Source organism: Schistocerca gregaria, chromosome 2 (genome assembly GCF_023897955.1).
Source record: "Schistocerca gregaria isolate iqSchGreg1 chromosome 2, iqSchGreg1.2, whole genome shotgun sequence".
NCBI lineage: Eukaryota > Metazoa > Arthropoda > Insecta > Orthoptera > Acrididae > Schistocerca > Schistocerca gregaria.
Genome location: NC_064921.1, coordinates 872,536,772 through 872,559,704, shown reverse-complemented (window position 1 = coordinate 872,559,704; position 22,933 = coordinate 872,536,772). Strand labels below are relative to the sequence as shown.

Genomic DNA, 22,933 nt, shown 5'->3' with positions numbered 1-22,933 from the left:
TGGATCTATTCGGGCCGGGCAGGGCCGCAGCCGCCCAATAGATTGCTCTTCCATCAAGACAGCCTCTCTGGATTCGTTACTCGCTGCTCCGCTGTAAGACAACGAAAACACAGCCTACTTCCGTGTCTGCGGGGCCGCCTATTGGAAGTCTACCATTGCCAATAAAAACAAAAAATTAGACTCCTGCACTGATAGTGGCCTCGATAAAATGTAAATTTTACTATTGTGGTGACGACACAATAAACACGGCAGCTTATTCGCCTGAAATGGCAACAACGATGAAAGCGTTCTCAAACTCTCTCTGCTAGCATTCCTCCCCGACAGAATGTCAGACAGAACGGGATTAGAGACGGCAGACGTAAATGGGAATAGAAATTGTGTTTTAAGGCTTGATTGAATGCTAAAATTGAAGACAGTTACGTAAATAATGAACGAGATGGTCTGTTTTTGCAAATGTTGGAGATCTTTCACATTCAATAAAAGGGAAAACAGAATAGCACGTGTCACATAAACCGATTACATGTAGACAATGCGACGTCTGAGTGGTGACTCACGCGACAGTGAAAATTTATCAAGAAAAAACTTTCTGATTTCACAGTAAATGTAGAGAGAAGACTCTGCAGCACGTCGAACGTAGAGAAGGCAAATCTCGTTAAGTAATGTAAACAGTATCTGAATTGATGGTTGACGTTCTGGCTGAAAAAATAGTAAATACCCTTACTCATTAAAATTAGAAATAGCTACCCAGTGCTCTCTGTTTCTAATACGATGTTATATAACCTACAAAGTAGTGTAGACTAGGTAGTAGTTTCTGTTTCGTTACTTACAACACTGATGTAGTGAGTAGTCGGTGACGGAAACTCGCTGTGTGTGGCGTGTTAAATGGCAAGAACACAAATCATGGAATAACTCCTAGTATCATGTCGGACCTCCTTTTGTCCGGCGTAGTGTAGCAACTCGACATGACATCTACTCAACAGGTCGTTGGAAATCCCCTGCAGAGACATTGAAACATTCTGCCTCTATAGCCGTCCATAACTGCGAAAGTGCTGCAGGTGCAGGATTTTGTGCACGAACGGAGTTCTAGATTATATGCCATAAATGTTCGATCGATTCATGTCGGGAGATTTGGCTGGCTCGAGCTGTCCAGAAAGTTCTCCTAAGCAATTGCGAATCGACATGCATAAAAATTCCATCGTTGTTTTGCTGAAAATGGTCTCCAAGTAGCCAAACATAACCATTTCCAGTTAATGATTCCTGCGGACGCAAGTTTTAATTGCCGGAATTGGAAGAAGTAGTAAGAAACTAAAATAACCTAGATTCGCTAGAAGATTGAAACGCAAAACTCTGATTATAAAATATTAGCACTCGCCTCGTCTCTGCACTGCCTCTACAGTAGTTGCTGAGATTAACATTCACATATAAACAAAAAAATGCAGCGGGGCACTTAAATTTATAGTATGTGTATAATTTTCTCATTTTCGGTATGTTTATTTTCCAATACTTTTCACTACTCATGTGGCAGCTTGCTGCCAGCATCAGGTGTTTACCTGTTACTTATACAACAGTTGACCATAGTTGTAGATTCTTGGGAATTTTGTAAAAAATTTTTTTGACCGTGCCAATCAGGCTTTGTTCCGAAACATTGTTGCAACATCGTTGCCGCCTTTCGTAACGCAATCGCAGCAAGAACAAATGTAAGTCTGAATGTAAAATCCGATAGTTGCTGAGCCGGCGATCCATGCACAACCTTGGAGAAAGGTGGGCAGTATTGGAGCGCAGCGTGTATCAGACAAGAGCTTTTTCTAAACTCTAACATAGCAGGAGGTGGCGCAATGGATAGTGCACTAGATTCGCATTCAGGACGACGATGGTTCGAACCCGAGTCCGACAATCCAGATTTAGGTTTTCCGTGATTTTCCTAAATCGTTCAAGGCTAAAGCCGAGATGGTTCCTCTGAAAAGGTGCGGCCGATTTTCTTCATTCTTGACAATCCGAGACTGTGCTCCGTCTCTAAAACCAAGTATTTTTCCCTTCCATCTAAATCTAGCGGTGTTGACAGCATCTGTCTTTCCACCACGGTGTGAAATATGGAGTAACAAGAGTATTCGAGCAATTTTGAATCAAAATAACTGTGCGTTTCGGTATGGCAACAAGTTATCCGTTCTGAGAGAGTTATTTGGTACACATGAACTTTCAAGCGTTGTTTTTTGTTTCTAAGTAAGTAATGTCACCTTTTTATTGCATCTTTGGATACAACTGGTGTTATTCTCTTTATCATGTCTGTGACATTATCTAGACCTGATAAAAGAACGAAAATGTTAATCTACCACAATGGTAAGTGCGATTTTAACCGTACAACGCGTTTCGAGTTGCACAGCACAGGCAAATATGAAGTAATCAGTAAATAAAAGGGATGAAAATGAGATAAACTAAGCTGTTGTAAAACGACAGTCAATGAAGCGAGTAAGATATATTCAGTTCTAACATGTAAATTAGGCGATAAATTTTTACGAGAAAAAGAGGTAACACTGAAAACTGTTTTTGGAAATAATTTTTATTCGAGAACATTCACTGATGAATAGGAAACATTATCGTACAGTCATGTTAAAAATTTAGATATTCACCTTATGCCGTTGAGTAAGGATGAGTTCTTAAATCTAGTGTACAAATTTGCAGTAACTGAAAACAGAGCATCCACTAAATAACACAAAAATGAAAACGAATAAAGACAACGTACCTTTTGTATTGTTTGTTTTTCCACGCTTAATCTTGTGAACTGAAGTCGGATTGGATTGCTGTTCTTTATCGTCGTGTATGTCAGCACTATAATGGTGAAACTGAATTTTTAATTAACTTTGTCCAAATAACTAGAAAATCGAATTTGTAAACTAAATAAGGTGTCCTTTGAAACAGCGTAGTGTGCAGGAGTGAGCAGGGCTATAAAGCGTGACGTCACTATACATGACTTGCGGTTCCAACTCACACATCTATCAGAATCAAATTTAGAGAAATTACTGGTTGAATGTTGAGAGAATGTACCACCAAAATATACAAATGCCCTCTGAATTTACATACACAATCTGACTGAACAAAATTTCAAACCCTGAATAATACACAAGCAAATGTAACACTGCTCTGTGAAAATAACTATTTAGGTATGAAATGGAATCTAAAATAAACTTTACGTAAACAAACTCTGCTAATGAGTTTTGAAAAGCAAAGCTTTGCCCGATGTGATGAACGTTAAGACATAGAGGGCAGCATCTGTAAGTTACACAGGAAGACACCTTGCACTGTGCAGAGCAAGGACATGCGACTGTTCTAAACAGATCATGCTTCACTTTTTAAGAAACGGTGTTCCTCTCTGTGGAACGCGGTGAAGCACCTAATCAGAAAATACGAAATTCTTTCGTGAGAGGACGGTGATGGAGTTTGAACTTCCTAACTGATTGAAATTAATTTACCCTTCAAAAAGCTGTATTACGAAAACAGATAGTCAGTCCTCAACAATCATAGTGATCTTTACGAAGATTACACTTCCATAACAAATAGTACTGGGCCACGAATTTAACTATTGAACTGGTAAACGAGCGATAAAACTATAACTTTTGAGTGCAAGTCATGTTAATTGATAACTTTATTTAATCACATCTGAACAATGAATCGAACTTACCCAAACTAATTAAGAAAAATTCAATTAAAACCTCCCATTGTTCGAACACTTTACAATTACCCACAAGCAAGTAGTGCAGCAACAGCTTCACCTGGAAATCTTAGCTTCTGACTTTAATCTTTATCAAATCACATTTCAACATACATTTCTCTGTGCTGTGCAAGCTATTTCACTCTGCTTAGTAGCACAGCCAATACCCGACTCTCACATTAGCTTTGTTTAGGTAATTGCAAGGACAACACTCCTAATAACCAAAGGTCACACTGCATGTAATCAGAACCTCTGTGGTGTGACTTATCGACTATCGAAAACTACTGTTTGAAAAATGTTTAGCGAACAAATATGAAATATGACGCATCCAATAACAATACAAAGCTCACGTCACTGTCCTCGAATATCAAAAATGAACTGGAAACCTTCAAGCTTCCAAAATATGAAGTCTGTGGACAGCTGAATCCACGAGTTTGCAGCGAGCAATACGTTCCAGCAAGGACCAAGTGGACATGTTCTCTGACAAACTAGGTGAGTTGACGGAAAAGTTCAAGTTTTTAACCATTTACGGTACAACACAAATGACTATTTTACAACTTCAACTGTCACGTTCGGAGCAATGGATAGAAATGTATTAAAAAGTCATTGTTATGACAGAGATTTATAATTCTGTTAAGTAAATCATTGGTATATTGTTCAGTGTGGAGAATATTCCAGTAAAACACTTAGAAAGTTTTTAATGAATTCAGTTTTTCGTGATAAAATCTTCTAAAAATTGTAGTGTTACCTGGTAGCTGGTAATCCTCATTTATTGTGGAATCTTGGTACAACCGCTTTCGCGATTATGAATTACACCTTCAAGATAAATCTACAACAACTTACCTACGAGGCCGTTCCACGTACAATACGAGACTGGAATAGAAGGGAGAACCGATAGAGGTACTCAGGGTACCCTCCGCCACACACCGTCAGGTGGCTTGCGGAGTATGGATGTAGATGTAGATGTAAGTGGAAGAACTAATAGTGCCTACTATGAGAGGATAGAGAAGTACTCACTTGGCTGGATTACATTAAGCCATACATCCCAACGTTCTATAAGGCACATATTCTGGAATCATCAAATGCAGTGGATGCTGAAAGATCCATCAATAATCTTAAATAATTGCGGGTAGTCTGATTTAGACCTGAAAAATAGGGCGGATAAGCGAAAGAACAAGAATCTGTGACATCAGAACCCCGTAAACTTAATACCGCAGCAACTTACCAGTGGTGATCTCATGATAGTAGTAGCAGATGCCGGTAGAGAGCACGAGGGTTGTACAAGTAGTAACACCGTAGTACCGCCGGCCGTTGTGATCGAGCGGTTCGAGGCGCTTCAGTCTGGAACCACGCGACAGCTACGGTGGCAGGTTCGAATCCTGCCTCGGGCATGGATGTGTGTAATGTCCTTAGGTTAGTTTTAAGTAGTTCTAAGTTCTAGGGGACTGATGACCGCAGGTAAGTCCCATAGTACTCAGAGCCATTTGAACAGTAGTGCCTTATTTTTCGAAGGTTGGGAATCGTTTTACAAATGAATTTGACAACTGAAGGTAAGTTATAAAATAACAACGGGTGTTGCTTGTCTTTGGTAACATTAATAACACTAAAAAAAATTGAAACGTGTGTGAAATCTTATGGGACATAACTGCTAAGGTCATCAGTCCCTAAGCTTACACACTACTTAACCTAAATTATCCTAAGCACAAACAAACACACCCATGCCCGAGGGAGGACTCGAACCTGCGCCGAGACCAGCCGCACAGTCCATGACTACAGCGCCTTAGAACACTTTCAACACAGTGGAAAAATTATGAGTTTGTGCTTTCTTTTTTTACGCATCTCACTAATTACAAATTAAAACCGATTAAAGTATGGGTTATGGAAATTGGCTTTCGGTCCCAGGAACAACAAGGTTAAAATAAATTAATGATGACGATTTCAAGGGAAATCAAGAGACGAGCTAATACTGATTGAGGAATCATGCCACATAACAGTGTACAGTAAAAGTAGGCGAATGAGAACCAAAATCGAATCGGCAGCGAACTTGAGAAACTGAAACAGTTGTTGTAAAGGATCTGCTCCTGAAGGAAGACGGTGTGTGTGTGTGTGTGTGTGTGTGTGTGTGTTGTGTGTGTGTGTGTGTGTGTGTGTGTGTGTGTGTGTGTGTGTGTCAGATCCAGTTGATCGTTCAGCTTTTAATTTGGGTGTAGCCATAGGGAGAGCATGAGCTGGATTTCTTCGAGAAGTTTTAACTTAGGTTTTCAGAAATTATTATAATCTGAATTGGGCTCGCGTGTTCGATAGTATCCTACCTTCCTCTGCTAGTACTCTGAAATTGCAATCGTTTCCACGCCATACCTGCAATGGATTCTCTGCAAACATTTCGTGGCACACCAGTGCTGCGGTATCAGCATATTGCAGTGGACTGTCTCCTGTAGCAGGTGGTCCTGAGACGGCCGTTGACCGGCAGCGCAGCGGCGCCTGCGGAGACGCCTGTGACGCAAGCGGCAGGCGCGGACGCCTTGCGACACGCACCGCACTTTCGTGCGTCGCTTTTACCGTTTCGGGCAACGCCTGGCTTCGGTTCACAATGCACGCGACGAATGTTAACTAGGCAGTAAGCGCCGCTATAAATGGGAGCGGACGCCTACCGTTGCGCAGAAATACCGGCCTCAAAACATTGCCTCTCATGTAACCTACTGTGGCACTGATTGGAGCCACGTCGCGTTAAACAAATTGTTGGGATTCTGAAACACGGCCGTATTCGTGAGGCTGGTGCTTAAGATAACTTCACTCGCTAAGGGAACAGGTTGGCAATTTACCATTTCTTTGTGTGAAAGGGTCTCGCTCGGGAACCAATATCGTAAAGGCTGCCTCAAGTAACCGCACAACTCAAGCTCGATCCTCGGATTATAACAAAGGACTACTCTCTCCGGCCGAACTCTAAGAGTTACAAACGGTTTTGGACAGAAATTCCAAAGAAGTCGTCACGCCATTAAGCGTTTCGGGTTGGAGTGCCACTGGCATCTGCTCACAAACATACACTCTTTGACTAGGCCAATCATTGGATTGTAAACCTTCGCCGGCCTGAGTGGTCGAGCGGTTCTAGGCGCTACAGTCTGGAACTGCGCGACCGCTACGGTCACAGGTTCGAATCCTGCCTCGGGCATGGATGTGTGTGATGTCCTTAGGTTAGTTGGGTTTAAGTAGTTCTGAGTTCTAGGGGACTGATGACCTCAGACGTTAAGTCCCATAGTGCTCAGAGCCATTTGAACCATTTTGTAAACCTGTGTGTGTTTGTGCACAGCCCTATGACCCAAGGCTACTGGTACAACAGTCGGAAGTACTAAGTAGCTCAACGATTTTCTCTGACTTCTTTCCAAGGCCGTTCCTAGCTACTCTAGTTATTTTAAACCCAACATTCTACCTGCTATAGTCACAGCAGGACCCGAGTGTATGCCGAGACCGGAGCCTTTCTACCTGCCTTGTATATGTTTCAGCGGAGCGGAGCCTTGGGCGTAGCCCTTGCGTTGTGCACGAAACACCTTTCACATAATTAACAGACAAAAAAAATGGTTCAAATGGCTCTGAGCACTATGGGACTTAACTTCTGAGGTCATCAGTCCCCTAGAACTTAGAACTACTTAAACCTAACTAACCTAAGGGCATCACACACGTCCATGCCCGAGGCAGGATTCGAACCTGAGATCGCAGCGGTCGTGCGGTTCCATACTAGCGCCTAGAACCGATCGGTCACTCCGGCCGGCCAACAGACAAAAATCAACATGTTGTTGTGGTCTTCGGGCCGAGGACTTGTTTGATGCAGCTCTTTCCGCTAGTTGCGTCGCGGCTCCTTCCGTCCCTTTACGACGTACCTGCACCTACCTGTGAACATTGTCTCAGCAGATCATCAGTAGCAAAGCCGAGCGAAACCTACTGTACTTCAATGTGAACCAGGCTGCAATTGAAGTCACTAATCCACGTTTCGGGAGAAAGTTTTCACACGAACTGAAAGGTTGGAAATTTTGTCCTCAATATATTCTGAATCTTAGGTGAATAAGTATCACTGCCAAGTTCGTGCTAGTCTTAACACAGTCACTCACAATCTCTTTCACTCACGTTAGCAAGTTTATGGTGTTGCATTTCCCGAAGACGTAGTAGCTACAAACATACTGATTGTTTTTTATTGAGAATTCTCACCAAATATTAAGTCTGTCGGTACCTAGTGCAGTCAGTTTGTAGCCACCGACCTGCTTAATACGCCACGCGGAATTTGTCTTTTCTCGTCACACAATTCACTTGAAAATTCCAAAATTTCTACACGCCCATCAGAATAATTATGTCGTCACTCTACCACACTTTTGATGTATGAAAACACTGGTAGATCCGGCAACTTATTTCCATTGGAACTACCACTACACACGTCCGAACTGTTTCATGGATAGGCTCCTACACTTCTTTAAAATACTCTCAGTCTACTCTACCAGCAGATAAAGGCGCGCGAAGAATATTGCTTTACCATTGGTCACTTTACTCAACATTTTCCCGCGTTAGTCCGCGCTTTTCATCAATAACCAATCGCAAAATAGTAAACCTAACGACTGCACTTTTTACCAACGTAATTATCTAATATGCTGATGTTTTGCTTATGCATGAAGTTATTTACTATTGTTATTTATATCTGAATTAACTTTCCCTTTACCATAAACTTACTTTACAAATCTATTCTACAAAAATACCCTTTGTCCATATCCCTGCTGCTTTGAAATGTTCTCACAATAAATCTTACTACATAACTCGTTAAACAATTCATATTAACAGTAAACCACACTCACGCATCACTCATACTGCTAAAACACATTTATAACATTTTACATACACAAAAAGACATAATAACACTTTATGAAAATACTAGAACAGTTTGTGAAGAATATTCTATTGCTTTAGTGCACTCTAGTGGACACAATCGAAACTAAAATCACAGTCCCCCTATCCAATATTGTCCTCTATCGGGTGATACATAAACTACTTTCGCGTCCAGTCTCGCGTCACCATCTGTCACTATCCAGCTCTGAGACATCTCCCACTTAACCGCCTCCAAAGCAGGATCGGTATACGGCGCTACGCCTCAGTCTGTCCTGTGCAAACCTCTTCATTTGCACATGACTCCTACAACCTACATCCCTTTGAACTTAGGTACAGTATACATGTCTTGATATCTCTATAGTTTTTACTTCGACTCTTCTCCCCTCCCACACACACTTTTCTCCATTATTAAACTGACAATCTCTTGATGCCTCATGATGTGTCCAGCTCAACCCCTCTTCTAGTCAGATTGGCCACATAATTCTCACGCAGTCTGAGGCGCCTTGTCACCGTCTACGCGGCTTCCCCCCGTCGAAGATAGGAGTCCTCCCTCGGTCATGGGTGTGTGTGTGTTGTCCTTAGCGTAAGTTAAAGTTAGATTAAGTAGTGTGTAAGCTTAGGGACCGATGACCTCAGCAGCTTGGTCCCATAAGATCTTATCACAAATTTCCCGATTTCCACAAATTTCTGGTTTCCCCAGTCCGATTCAGCCCACCTTATTAGTTATTCGACCTACCCAGTCTTCGGCATTCTTCTGTAGCACCACATTTCAAAAGCTTCTGTTCACTTCTTATCTGAACAGTTACTCGACCTTGTTTCGCTTCCTTGCGGGAGCAAAGGGCCCACTTCAAATACCTTCAGAAAAAACTTCCAAACACATTTACATTCGATGTTAAAATATTATTCTTATTCAGAAACGGTTTTCTTATTAAAGGCAGATTGAAAGCAATCGTGTCAAGTTCGGTGATCGTCAGTTATTTTGCAGCGTATCCCCAGACGGGGGCTGCGTTCTTCATCAGAGGTCTAACCAGTGTCATGTTTAGGAGTCTACACCCACCTATTAAGTGTACTTTCCCTTTTGGGCATAGGGTAAAGTTGTTTGAGCCCACGTATGCTCTTTTGGCAACGTATTCTAGGTGGTGTCCCCCCCCCCCCCCCCAAATGTAAGTTTTTGGCCCAGCCTTTCTGCAGTGTTGATGTTTGTGCAGTAGCTTCGGTCTGCGTTTGAACGGAACTGCTTAGCACTTGACGTTACCTTCAGTACACCATCGTTCCAAACAAGGCTCGGTAGTTCTGAGTGCCTCCCGCATTCGTGAATTTATGTCCCACGGTTTCCAGTCTTGCGCAAGGATGGCTGTATCATCCGCGTAAATGGCTAACGTCATGCTTTGTGTTGTTAGTTGTTGTTGTGGTCCAGAGACTGGTTTGATGCATCTCTCCATGCTGCACTATGCTGTCCAAGCTTCTTCACCTCCCAGTACCTACTGCAGCCTACATCCTTCTGAATCTGTTTAGTGTATTCGTCTCTTGGTCTGCCTCTACGATTTTTACCCTCCACGCTGCCCTCCAATACTAAATTGGTGATCCCTTGATGCCTCAGAACATGTCCTACCAACCGATCCCTTCTTCTAGTCAAGTTGTGCAACAAGCTCCTCTTCTTCCCAGTTCTATATAGTACCTCATTAATTATGTGATCAACCCATCTAATCTTCAGCATTCTTCTGTAGCAACATTTCTAAAGCGTCAGTTCTCTTCTTGTCTAAACTATTTATCATCCATGTTTCACTTGCATTCATCACCACACTCCAAACAAATACTTTCAGAAACCACTTCCTGACACTTAGCTCAATACTCGATGTTAAATTTTTTTCTTCAGAAACGCTTTCCTTGCCATTGCCAGTCTACATTTTATATGCTCTCTACTTCGACCATCGTCAGTTATTTGGCTCCCCAAATAGCAAAAGTCCTTTACTACTTTAAGTGTCTCATTTCCTAATCTAATTGCCGCACATCGTCCGATTTAATTCGACTACATTTCACTATTCTCGTTTTGGTTTTGTTGATGTTCATCTTATATCTTCCTTTCAAGACACTGTCCATTCCGTTCAGCTGGTCTTCCAGGTCTTTGCTGTGTCTGGCAGAATTACAATGTCATCGGCGAGCCTCAATGTTATTTCTTCTCCATGGATTTTAATTCCAACTCCGAATTTTTGTTTTGTTTCCTTTATTGCTTGCTCAATATACAGATTGAATAACATTGGGGAGAGGCTACAACCCTGTCTCAGTCCCTTCCCAACCACTGCTTCCCTTTCGTGTCCCTCGACTCATAACTGCCATCTGGTTTCTGAATAAATTGTAAATAGCTTTTCGGTCCCTTTATTTTACCCCTGCCACCTTAAGAATTTGAAAGAGAGTATTCCAGTGAACATTGTCAAAAGCTTTCTCTAGGTCTACAAATGCTAGAAACGTTGGTTTGCTTTTCCTGAATCTAATTTCTAAGATAAGTCGTGGGGTGAGTATTGCCTCACGTGTTCCAACATTTCTACGGAATCCAAACTGATCTTCCTCGAGGTCGGCTTCTACCAGTTTTTCCATTCCTCTGTAAATGATTCGTGTTATTATTTTGCAGCCGTGGTTTATTAAACTGATAGTTCGGTATTTTTCACATCTGTCAACACCTGCTTTCTTTGGGATTGGAATTATTCTATTCTTGAAGTCTGAGGGTATTTCGCTTGTCTCATACATCTTGCTCACCAGACGGTAGAATTTTGTTAGGCCTGGCTCTTCCAAGGCTGTCAGTAGTTCTAATGGAATGTTGTCTACTCCCGGGGCCTTGTTAGTAATATGCAATATTTGCACCCTTAGCTGCTAAGTGTGTCGATGCTCGCAGTTCGGGCTGCAGCTCCAGCACCGCCCGACGTGGCTCTAAGCTGCTAAGTTTTCTGATACGGGGAGAGTGGAGTGACGTGTAGGACACGTCGCGTTCACACTGACAAGGGTCGAGTTTCTCCTCGGCCGGCTGCGTATGACGCATTGCAGTCGGCAGTCGGCGCCGCGGCCGTGACCGCCCCGCCGTCTAGTGCAGAGAGCAGAACACGGGCCGTGGGACGGCGTACATTCCACTGCCCGCTGTCTGCTAGCTGGGGCGTGGCCGCTGTCTGCTGGCCGCCGGCTGCACGTTGTGGCATCTGCCTTCTCGCGTCACCCTACCCGTCGCTCACATCTTCTCCAGCTTCTCGTGTTGCTTTGTTACATGGAGAAACCGCGGAACAGTTGCTGACTCAATATTTTACTCCACGCACGACCGGTGCCGAAACACTTACACTTAAAATTCCATCATCTGGTGTAAACTATAATAATAAAAATACTATGTTACAAGGCAATGAGAGAGGCTCCTCACTTCACTGGAAACAACTTACCTAGCAAGTCACAGTTCGGACTCCAGAAAGGTTTCTCTACTTATAACATTATACCCCAACAGAGCATCTAGTCCTGTCACCGGAAAAGCCACGTATAATACCGTTGTACGGGGACTTGTGCATATAGCATACACGTCATAAACGTGCCTACCTTCCACAACTGTTGATAATGTTACCCTTTTCACAGAATTTGACCATCATACATCACTAATAGAAATGGAAATCAGAGTATTAGTTTTTTTCCTAAGAGTTTTGTAGTTGTTGGAAAGAAACGCAGGAAAAATGGGATAACTCTTAATGTATGATCTTCATTAAGCTGTTTTTTTCTAATGAATATACGGTCGGCAGCCTATCAAGGCATAGAAATGGTTGCTTCAAAAAAGCAGAACAAATAAATCTGGCCTACTTTCTTATTCTTCCCTAACACAGCTTCAAAAAAGGAAGTAGCCTAACTTTTCAACATACTGTTCTGAGAAATACGAAGGAATATTTTAGCTACTACCCACATACATATATAGTTTTGATATAGAAAGGCCACGAATTTTTAATCGCTATTGCCCGCGCGGGGTAGCCGTGCGGTCCATGGCGCCTTGTCACGGTTCGCGCGGCTCCCCTCGTCGGAGGTGTGTGTGTGTGTGTGTGTGTGTGTGTGTGTGTGTGTGTGTGTGTGTGTGTGTGTGTGTGTGTGTTCAAATGGTTCAAATGGCTCTGAGCAGTATGGGACTCAAGTGCTGTGGTCATCAGTCCCCTAGAACGTAGAACTACTTAAACCTAACTAACCTAAGGACATCACACACATCCATGCCCGAGGCAGGATTCGAACCTGCGACCGTAGCAGTCGCACGGTTCCCGACTGCGCGCCTAGAACCGCGTGACCACCGCGGCCGGCTGTGTGTGTGTGTGTGTGTGTGTGTGTGTGTGTGTGTGTGTGTGTGTGTGTGTGTGTTAAGGTAGATTAAGTACTGTGTAAGCTTAGGGACCGATGATCTCTGTAGTCTGGTCCTACAAGATCTTACCGCAGATTTACAAATTTCCTAATCACAATGTGCAAAAATAAATAAATCTTTTTAGCCAGGGGGGACTTCAATGTGTGCATTTTGTATAACCACAAATGAAATACTTACATATTCTAATAGCACAATACAAACATTTAAATTTATTGAGACACTGTTTATATCTTTCTCTTAACAACTGACCTGTCAAAAGCGAAAGGTACGGTGTGGTCACACTTTTTAGCAAAACTTATTTACTCACTTTCACTTATTGCCATAAAAATATGAATTTTAAAATCGTTAAATTTGTGTGGAAACATCTGTTCCAGTACTTACGCAAAATATTATTTTCAGTAATAACATAAAAGGGCACGGCCGACTTCCTTCCCCATTCTTTCCTAATCCGATGGGACCGATGACCTCGCTGTTTGGTTCGCTCCTCTAAACCACCCAACCAATAAAACAATAGAATGAACAAAATTTTATGTTTAACACAATAATTATTCAAAAAAGTTAATTTCGAATTAGTGATTCACTCTTCTACAGTTCTACTTATACAGTTTGCAACCTGTTGGCCGTAGGCGTTGGGTGTGGTGAATAGTAACGGCGGCATACTAGTTTATTGAAATATTGACTAAATAATTCTTCTTAGCGTCGTTTTGATGTCCGTAATATAGCCCAATAATTTGTACTAAAGCCGTCATCAATCAGCAGTCGCCGGCCGCGGTGGTCTCGCGGTTCTAGGCGCTCAGTCCGGAACCGCGCGAGTGCTACGGGCGCATGTTCGAATCCTGCCTCGGGCATGGATGTGTGTGACGTCCTTAGGTTAGTTAGGTTTAATTAGTTCTAAGTTCTAGGGGACTGATGATCACAGATGCTAATTCGCATAGTGCTCAGAGCCAATCAGGAGTCGCTATTGTGCAACCGTTTCCTGGCAAGGCATCGGCTGCTACGTCCAAGTCTTGCCTACACACTATGTCCTCTCGTTCTCATTCGCTCCACAGGTAGAGCGCCAAAAGCACAAGTCACCTTTCTACGCTTCCCAAGTAACTTCCGTACAGTACAAAAGCACTCCATTTTTTACATAACACATATCCTACACATTGACCCAGAGCGTGTACCATTTTATAGAAGTAACAACTAGCACATATATATAAAATTATATATACGAATATTTTATTTCATTAATCCATGACAAAATGATGTTTAGGAAATTATACATTTCATATATTTCTTTACATAAGTTACAAACACACATTAGCAGAGCATTCGAACATCACATATACGATACTTTCCATATAGACTTTCCATATCACAGTTAAATTACGACTAATTTTGAAGGCAAAAGCAATTTATAAATTAGATGATTGAACAATACTGTTATAGACTGAGAACACTAGTTATACATTCAGTTATCAAATAGTACAAGCCTTAAATAACAGTATATGACCAGTTAGTATTTTTGTCATCTCTCCAAGGCCTTCAGTTGTGTAGATCTTGATAATAGGCCTGTTGTCTTAGAAAAACTAAACTTTTTTGGAACTGATGGCTTTGGATACAGCTAGTGTGAATCATACTTGACAAATAGAATGTAAAAGCTTGTGCTGAATAATTCAGACAATGTCGGAAATGTAGAAAAGTCACTATGTCACTATGGCAAACCTGTCTTCGCGTAATGCTCGTGGTGTTCGGAATTTCCATGTTTTGAATATTTCTCCGGTCGGTATAATAGAAGTGAATGTAGCAAATCATCCTGAAGGACAAACATAACAATAAAATATAAGAATTAATATGAGAAGTGATATAAGAATGAAGTGTAAGAATATGTGAATTTAAAAAGATTAGTTTTACAGATTTCAGTTTTGGCTTTTCTTGCAAAACGAAAATGCTCTTGGAGTTTTCTCTTGAGGATGCCTTTCCAGATATCCTGCATTATCCCACTTGGTCGATGAACTACGCCTCTTTGATTTTCTTCTTTAAAAGGTACGCAACATTAGATTGCTCAAGCTTCTACCACTCATACAAATAATTTGGCCGTAGAAAACAGAGCCCCTCCCACGAAAGGTGTCGGTGGTCTTCTCTACACATGGACAGAGGTCACGGTTGTGGAGTCTTTGACTACACATAGGATGTTGCTCAAGGAGTTGTTATTGTTATTGTTATTGTTGCTCTTCGTCTTAGTCATTTTTCGCAGTATGTGGCAGCTCTAAAGGACTGCTAGTCAATGGCGAAAGCATGAACAGTGTGTGCCGCTCAAAAGCTGTCCGTAATGATCAGTAACGTGTCACATAAGGTTTACTTCGCTTAACAACGAAGTAACATTGAGGAGAAATATTTTATTTTGTTGAAATATTAGGCAGTGGTCCTAATAAAGTGTTGCATGCAGGGCACTGGATTAAACATGAATATGTGTGTAGTAACAGTGATGGAGATCAGACGCAAATAAATACTGTGATGGTAAAACTTCACTAGAACTGAAGATTTCAATAGACGCAACATTGTTTGGGGCCCTCTTACTGGAAAGAACTAATTGTTGTCTGGATAAGACAAGTGACAGCATACATCTAACACGGAAAAGCATCAACTGTCAAGCACGACACTGCTGGCTGAATGGAAACACTACTTCGACCACTAGACTACAGCACCCCAGACCTGTTTCATGTATCTCGGCTGCGAATTGCATATGCCAAAAATTCGCTGTAGAGCGGCTGTTTAAAGACCATTATTTACACTATGCAATGCCTTGACAGCATTGGCGTTGCGTGCGTACAAATTGGACACAAAGGTAGGACATTCGCTTTCCGTTGGTACTTTCTTCACCCCAGCAACCGTGTCACCTTCAGATTTCAGAACGGAGACGAAAATTAATCATGACTTGGAGCAATCCCTTACCAGAGATTGGCCACAGTATACTTGTATCTATACGGATGACTCTAAAACTCAGGCTGTTGTGGGGTACGCCTTCTTCAGCCACGCTAGCGATGCATACCAAATGTTTCCACAGCCGCCTAAATCGTCTGTATGCACGGCGGAGTTACTGGCCGTCGGGGAGCTATTTATAGTGGCGCACAGACTTTCCGCCTCGTATTGATCCTCACAGACTCACAATCAGATTGACGTACCTCTCAGAACCCATAATAAACGAGCAGGCAATGGGCACTAACGTCGGCATAAGTTTTATGAGACGGAATGAGGTATTTTCCGCAATAAACTGTTGACCGCCTCGCTAAGACGAGCGTTAAGTCGGCCATATATCTCTTTGATTACTGCAGGGCAGTTTCTGACAATGGGCTATTGCCTGCATTTGTCATCTTACAGCAGGGATGGTTTGAAAATAAACACAGATGTCCGAAACTAGTCACCATCAAGAAATAAAAAATAGTTATGGCTCAGTGCAACTTATGATACAGTTACAACAACTTATTTCAATTACATCCTAATTTCCTTCTCAGCCCCTCTCTCCCTACCTCAGCCGACAGGAGTGGCCGAGCTATTCTAGGCGCTAAAGTCTGGAACCGCGCGACCGCTACGGTCGCAGGTTCGAATCCTGCCTCGGGCATGGATATGTCTGATGTCCTTAGTTAGGTTTAAGTAGTTCTAAGTTCTAGGGGACTGATGAACTCGGCAGTTAAGTCCCATAGTACTCAGAGCCTTTTGAACCATCTCTATATCCTCACCCCCTAACCCCTCCCTTTGTCCATCTCTTCCTTACCACTTCTCCCCCCTCAATCTGTGCCCATCATCTTCCCCCTCCAATGTCCATCTTCTCCTCCTTTGTCTCGACCCATATTATTATTGTAAACGGAAACTTTATTGGGAATAGAAGTCGAAATGAATGGGTAAATCGGTTGGAAAATAAATAAATAAATAAACAGGCAAATCGGTCGAGCCGTTCTCAAGTGATGGTATTTCATACATGCAGCAGTTGATTTACATTTATATACATATAAATAAATGTTCGCGTGGGTACTTGTTTTGCTTCAAGAAATCCTATATTTTGAAGTGCCCGTGCGAAATAAAGGTCGAGCGAACAATGTGCCTATCCTCTGTGGCGCCGGCCACACAGACCCTATGAGATCCGACATGGCGTTAGGTATGGCCCTGCCGAACGCACAGTTTCCATATTCGCATGGTAGCTGCAGGATCGATAAACGGAAATCTCTATAGGTCACCGTTCGGTCTGTGTGAAATTGCGTGTGTTGGTGAAGTTTCCCCTCCTCACTCGCGGCGTAATACGATCTTATCACAAACAACAAACATTAAAATTATGTTTCTGAATGATAAACCCGCTGCGTCAACTTCTCTTACACACATAACGTAAATGAGGTTACTCTTTTGTCTTCTCTTATATACAAAGCGCGACTGGCGTTAATCCTACTTATTCTGTGTACTTGAGCCAAAATGCTAACAATTTGCACATCTAAGCACGTAGTACACGTTAGGTGATATTGTTGTGTTGGCAGAAGAGTGTTACTAATGGAGGCCGAAACGCACGCGTTTTAGCTCACGCAGGCTGGCGTGAGGAGGGAAGACCTGTACTGACGTCAGGTCTGGAACATGACGAGGATGGTTCAAATGGTTCAATTGGCTCTGAGCACTATGGGACTTAACATCTGTGGTCATCAGTCCCCCAGAACTTAGAACTACTTAAACGTAACTAACCTATGGACACCACACACATCCATGCCCGAGGCAGGATTCGAACCTGCGACCGTAGCAGTCATGCGGTTCCGGACTGAGCGCATTAACCGCGAGACCACCGCGGCCGGCCATGACGAGGAATTAGAATTCAGAAAGCGGGCGTAATTAGTTTGATACTTAACTTTAATCCATAAATGATGAACGTCCCTCTTGACGGTACATGATTCACAATATTATCTGTTCAGAATACATTCTTGAAGAATATGGCGCCTTGCTAGGTCGTAGCAAATGACGTAGCTGAATGCTATGCTAAACTGTCGTCTCTGCAAATGAGAGCGTATGTAAAAAGTGAACCGTCGCTAGCAGAGTCGGCTGTACAACTGGGGCGAGTGCTAGGGAGTCTAGGCTAGACAATGCCGTGAGGGGGCGCTCGGTCTGCAATCACTGATAGTGGCGACACGCGGGTCCGACGTATACTAAGGGGCCGCGGCCGATTTAAAGGCTACCACCTAGCAAGTGTGGTGTCTGGCGGTGACACCACAGATATGCGATGTTTCATCGCGCTCTTTGCCCAAATATTTCCCTGTATGGGCCAGTTACTGCAACGGAGGGTGGGATTTATTTCAGTTTTACGGGTTATCCAGTAAACACAGTTACGTGATGAACGACCTATATACGGTAAAAGGAAGATACTGCTCGCATTTACGTTTTTTAGAGTTGCCACAGTCTTGGTAGTCGGTTTCACGCAAACAGGAGGTTTTTTCGCGTGATTATATTCTCCATCCCACCTTTAGATTTAATTCATAACATTACATTATTGTGTCCAGACGGTGTGACTGACTGTGTCGATGTTGTGGTGTTGCCGCAGCTTCCGGCGACGAGCCCGTACCTGGTGCTGCAGCTGGCGGCGCCCGTGCTGACGGAGTTCGGCCTGTGCGAGTACCGCCTGCGGCTGGCCGGCTCCAAAGCATCCGTCGACCCTAACGCCGACGTCTCGCTCCTCGAGGGCGACATCCTGCTCATCGATCCGCCCTGGACCTGCAGCGAACGAGCTGGTTAGTGGCAGCTGCATTGTCTATCTATCCATTTAACATTTTCTGTCATCTCTTCAATCCACCACATTTTCCTTTTCTGATCCCCCCCACCAGCTCTACTCCCTACTCTTTAAACTCCCCCCCGCCCCCTCTTATTTCCCCCATTCCTCCTACTTGTACCACGCAACTAGCTATTCTCTACTTCTTATCCCACCCATTCTATCCCTCACCCTCCCACCTTCAACGCCTTCTCCCATTCCCCCTATCTGCGATCGTTATCTCTCACTGTCCTCATTACCCTCTCCCTCCCCTTCTCCCCTTCTCTACATAACTCTCTCTCTCCACATCACACTCTTTCTGCCCAACATTCTCTACTCCCCCGGCCCCCCCTCACCCTCTAATCACTCCCACAGTCCTCCCTCTGAACGCTGGCTCTGAGGCCCCCACCTCTCTTCCACCCCCACCCCCCCCCCCCTCTCTCTCTCTCTCTCTCTCTCTCTCTCTCTCTCTCTCTCTCTCTCTCTCTCTCTCCCACACACACACAAACACAACACATGTTTTCCCTCTCTGTCCTGGGTTCGAACATCCCCTCCACTTAAATTCTGAATAAAAATCAGCATTGGTGGCCGAAGACTTCCGGGATAAGAGGACAGCCTAATTGTGCGAACGGCCTCGTCGAAGGGGGTGGAGGAGCGGATAGAGGTTCAGGGCACACTCTTGCACATAGGGGTGGGGAACTGCCCCTAAGGGCGGAAGAATCAGCAACAACCAACGGCATGGGGATGCAGAAGGCTATGGGAAGTACTGCAGTAAACACTTACAGTGTGTATCCATAGGACATGACACCTGTCAGTGGAAAAAGCGTCATGATGATCTCTCCATTGGCAAAAGATTCCAGAATAGTCCGCATTCGGATCTCCGGGAGGGGGCTGCCAAAGGAAAGGTCACCTTGAGAAAATGATTGAATAAGCAACGAAAGGATAAAATTGTAAGAGTTTGGGCGCGGAATGTCAGAAGCTTAAACGTGGTAGGGAAAAGAGAAAATATGAAAAGGGAAATACAAAGGCTCAATCTACATATATAGTACGGGTCAGTGAAGTGAAATGGAAAGAAGACAGCGATTTTTGGTCAGATGATTACAAGGTAATATCAACGGCAGCAGGAAATGGTATAACGGGAGTACCATTCGTTACGAATAGGAAGGCAGGGCCTAGAGTGTGTTAGGGTGAACAGTTCAGTGATAGGGTTATTCTTATCAGAATCGACAACGAAACAATACCGGCAATGGTTCAGGAATACATGCCGATTTCGTAAGCTGTAGGTGAAGATGTATAAAAGGTATATGAGGTTATTGAAAGGATAATACACTACTTACAGGGAGATGAAAATCTAATAGTCGTTGGGGGACTGAAATGCTGTTGTAGGAGAAGTTTCAAAATGGTTCAAATGGCTCTGAGCACTATGGGACTTAACATCTGAGGTCATCAGTCCTCTAGAACTTAGAACTACTTAAACCTAACTAACCTAAGGACATCACACACATCCATGCCCGAGGCAGGATTCGAACCTGCGACCGTAGCGGTCGCACGGTTCCAGATTGAAGCACCTAGAGCCGCTTGACGTAGGAGAAAGAGTAGAAGAAATGGTTACAGGAGAATGTGGGCAAGGGGCAAGGAATGAGAAAGGTCGAAGACTAATTGAGTTCTGTAATAAATTTAAGGGAATACTCTGTTCAAGAACTACAAGAGGAGGAGATATACTTGGGAAAGGTATGGTGAAACGGGAAAATTGCATTTATATTACATCGTGGTCAGGCAGACATTTCGAAAATGCATACCGGATTGTAAGGAGTAGCCAGGAGCAGTATAGACTCATATCAAAATATAGTAGTGATGAAGGGTGGGCTGAAGTTTAAGAGTTTAGTCAGGAAGAATCAATACGCAAAGAAGTGGGATACGGAAGTACTAAAGAATGAAGAGAGATTGCACTGGCCGCTTCCAGCGTCTCCTTATTGACTGCGACAAATAGCCGACTCTGTAGCGTTATGAGATTTCACGCACGCAGACACTGCTCGGCAATATTAGTTGCGTCAAGTTATGTGTGAAAGTAGTCGTAGTAATGGCCAGTTACTAACAGCTAAGAATCATAATCATTCGTTACGTAGGCAAAGAAAATTCTTTGAAGTTGTTAGTAGGTGCGACACTATTTGCAAGTAAGTCGCGGAGTGCCCAATGCTTTTCGTCGCAGCGCGTAATAGGCACTATGCTATGCCTGGTATAAACTTTCGTGCTACGGGAGAAGCCACCAGCAAAGCACACCTACGCAACTAAAGAAATTTAAAGGGAACACACGCTGACCTCTGACTGAAAATATTACTTTATGCTTTCAAATGGGTCATTAATCCAGTAGTTTATCATATAGGTTCGTTCAGAGATCATTTTACAGATTTATTTCGTAGCAAGACTAACCAGATCTGAGCATTACGTATTCCCATCAAAGAAACTGTTTCATTTAATACTCTCCTTATCAAAATACGATTGGTTTAGCTTTCTCTCTTTACATAACATTAATAGTGATTCCTGATTTATCGAGTGAAGCGTGTAATACTTGAAATTAAGTTGTTCCGGCGTAATGGTACCTGATGGCCGCTAACCAACAATACTTTAAGGGCAGAGCATTGCAAATCTAGAAAAATTCTTGTTATTCAATTCTGTATCCTCACGAAAACTGAACAGTCTGGTACAGCAGTTCCTGCGGTAGAAATTTTAATTTAACAGCATTTCTTCCCACAAAATTTATCTGATAGACCACGGTTAAACTGATGTTAATTACTCTAAAATTCCTGAAACATCACCACAAACATCTTCCCATGACATATTGAAATTAACAGGAAAGCAGTAAGATGTCCATTGTATTAATGATGTCTTGGTCAGATCCTAGAGGATGTTGTTGTTTTGAGATAAATGGAGCGTTAGAAGGCGAACTTACACTGGGGTGCTTTAGACTACATCGTGGCTTTGGACGATATGGCTCCCTCTAAACTGCATCACACTCTCTGGCAGTGCCTCTGTCTGATTATCATTGGTTACGCTCATACCAAAAGTCCTAAGAGACCTCCCCCATCAGGGACAGCACCGAGGTGTCCCGGAGTAAAAGTAAGTGTCTCTCTTTGTTGCTGCTCTGCAAAATTTGCCATGATCACGTCATTACGCGAAACCTTCGATCTGAATGTCATTACATTTCATTCCCTAGCACGGATCGTCAGTGTCATGAATCGAATTATTTGTTAGCATCTTCGGTTGATCTTTCGTATCTATGTATTTCCCATGCTGAAATACAAAATTTCCAAAAAGATTCCTTCTGCATGCACTGTGGTGTAATGGTTAATTCTTAAAGATACAACATGTTCTTTAGGCGTAACAATGAAATTCAGGGTGTTCCATTTATCTGACGACCGCCTGTACTGCACAGTAGATGGCCGGCAGCAAGCGCTCCTTTGCTTGACACATCAGATGCCTGTTGTCCGTTTACTACCGCAGTACTAAATTTAAAACGTGTGCAAGTAAGTTCCGTACTCACACTCATGACTGATGGAGATGCCGGATCTGTCAGCCACTGTTTCCACGCATTTCTGACGTCTACTCAAGAAAGTATTCCTTACATGATGTAATTCTCTTTGAGAAATTGAATCAACTGACTCACGAAAACTGAATTCCTGTAACGTGTGCGGATTTGTTGAGAACACTTTATCCTTCAGTGGTTCCCACAAATATAAATCGCACAGGGTTAAGTCGGGACTTCGAGCAGACCAGATGTTATTACTAACGACTGTCATGGAACATATCGGGAGTTTTGTGCAAAGAAACATTGGCCGTATGATCCCTTGCGGAATCCCGTTGAAAAAAACCGCAAAGCTTCGTTCTTTTCGCTCAGTTCATTACAACACGGCTCCAAAATATTTTGCACAAACCTCTCACAGTTAACTTAGTCATAAAATTGAGCCTATTATTCTGTCATCACTAGCTGCATACTACACTCCTGTTTTCTGATCGTAAATCAGTTCCTCTTGGAGCAGAATAGGTCTATCGGTGCTCCAATGTCGACAGTTTTGGGAATAAACATATCCGTGTAAATGGTACCAAGCCTCGTCTGATATCATAATGAGGTAGGGGTCCATTTGACCGTAATGCGCTTGTTCCAAAACCCAATTGCAAAACCTAACCATGTGCACGGGATCGCCAGAGTTTCTTTTAGGGCCTTAGTCCAGGTAACTTA

General features: G+C 43.0%; 1 protein-coding gene across 1 annotated transcript in view; it reads left to right on the top strand.

Annotated features, from left to right (window-relative positions):
• Window positions 1-22,933, top strand: part of LOC126335266 (uncharacterized) — a 1,744,002-nt gene that overhangs the window by 338,221 nt on the left and 1,382,848 nt on the right. The window contains exon 2 of the mRNA XM_049998313.1: window positions 18,493-18,679. Coding sequence (XP_049854270.1) covers window positions 18,493-18,679 — 187 coding nt within the window. The remainder of the gene's footprint in view (window positions 1-18,492; window positions 18,680-22,933) is intronic.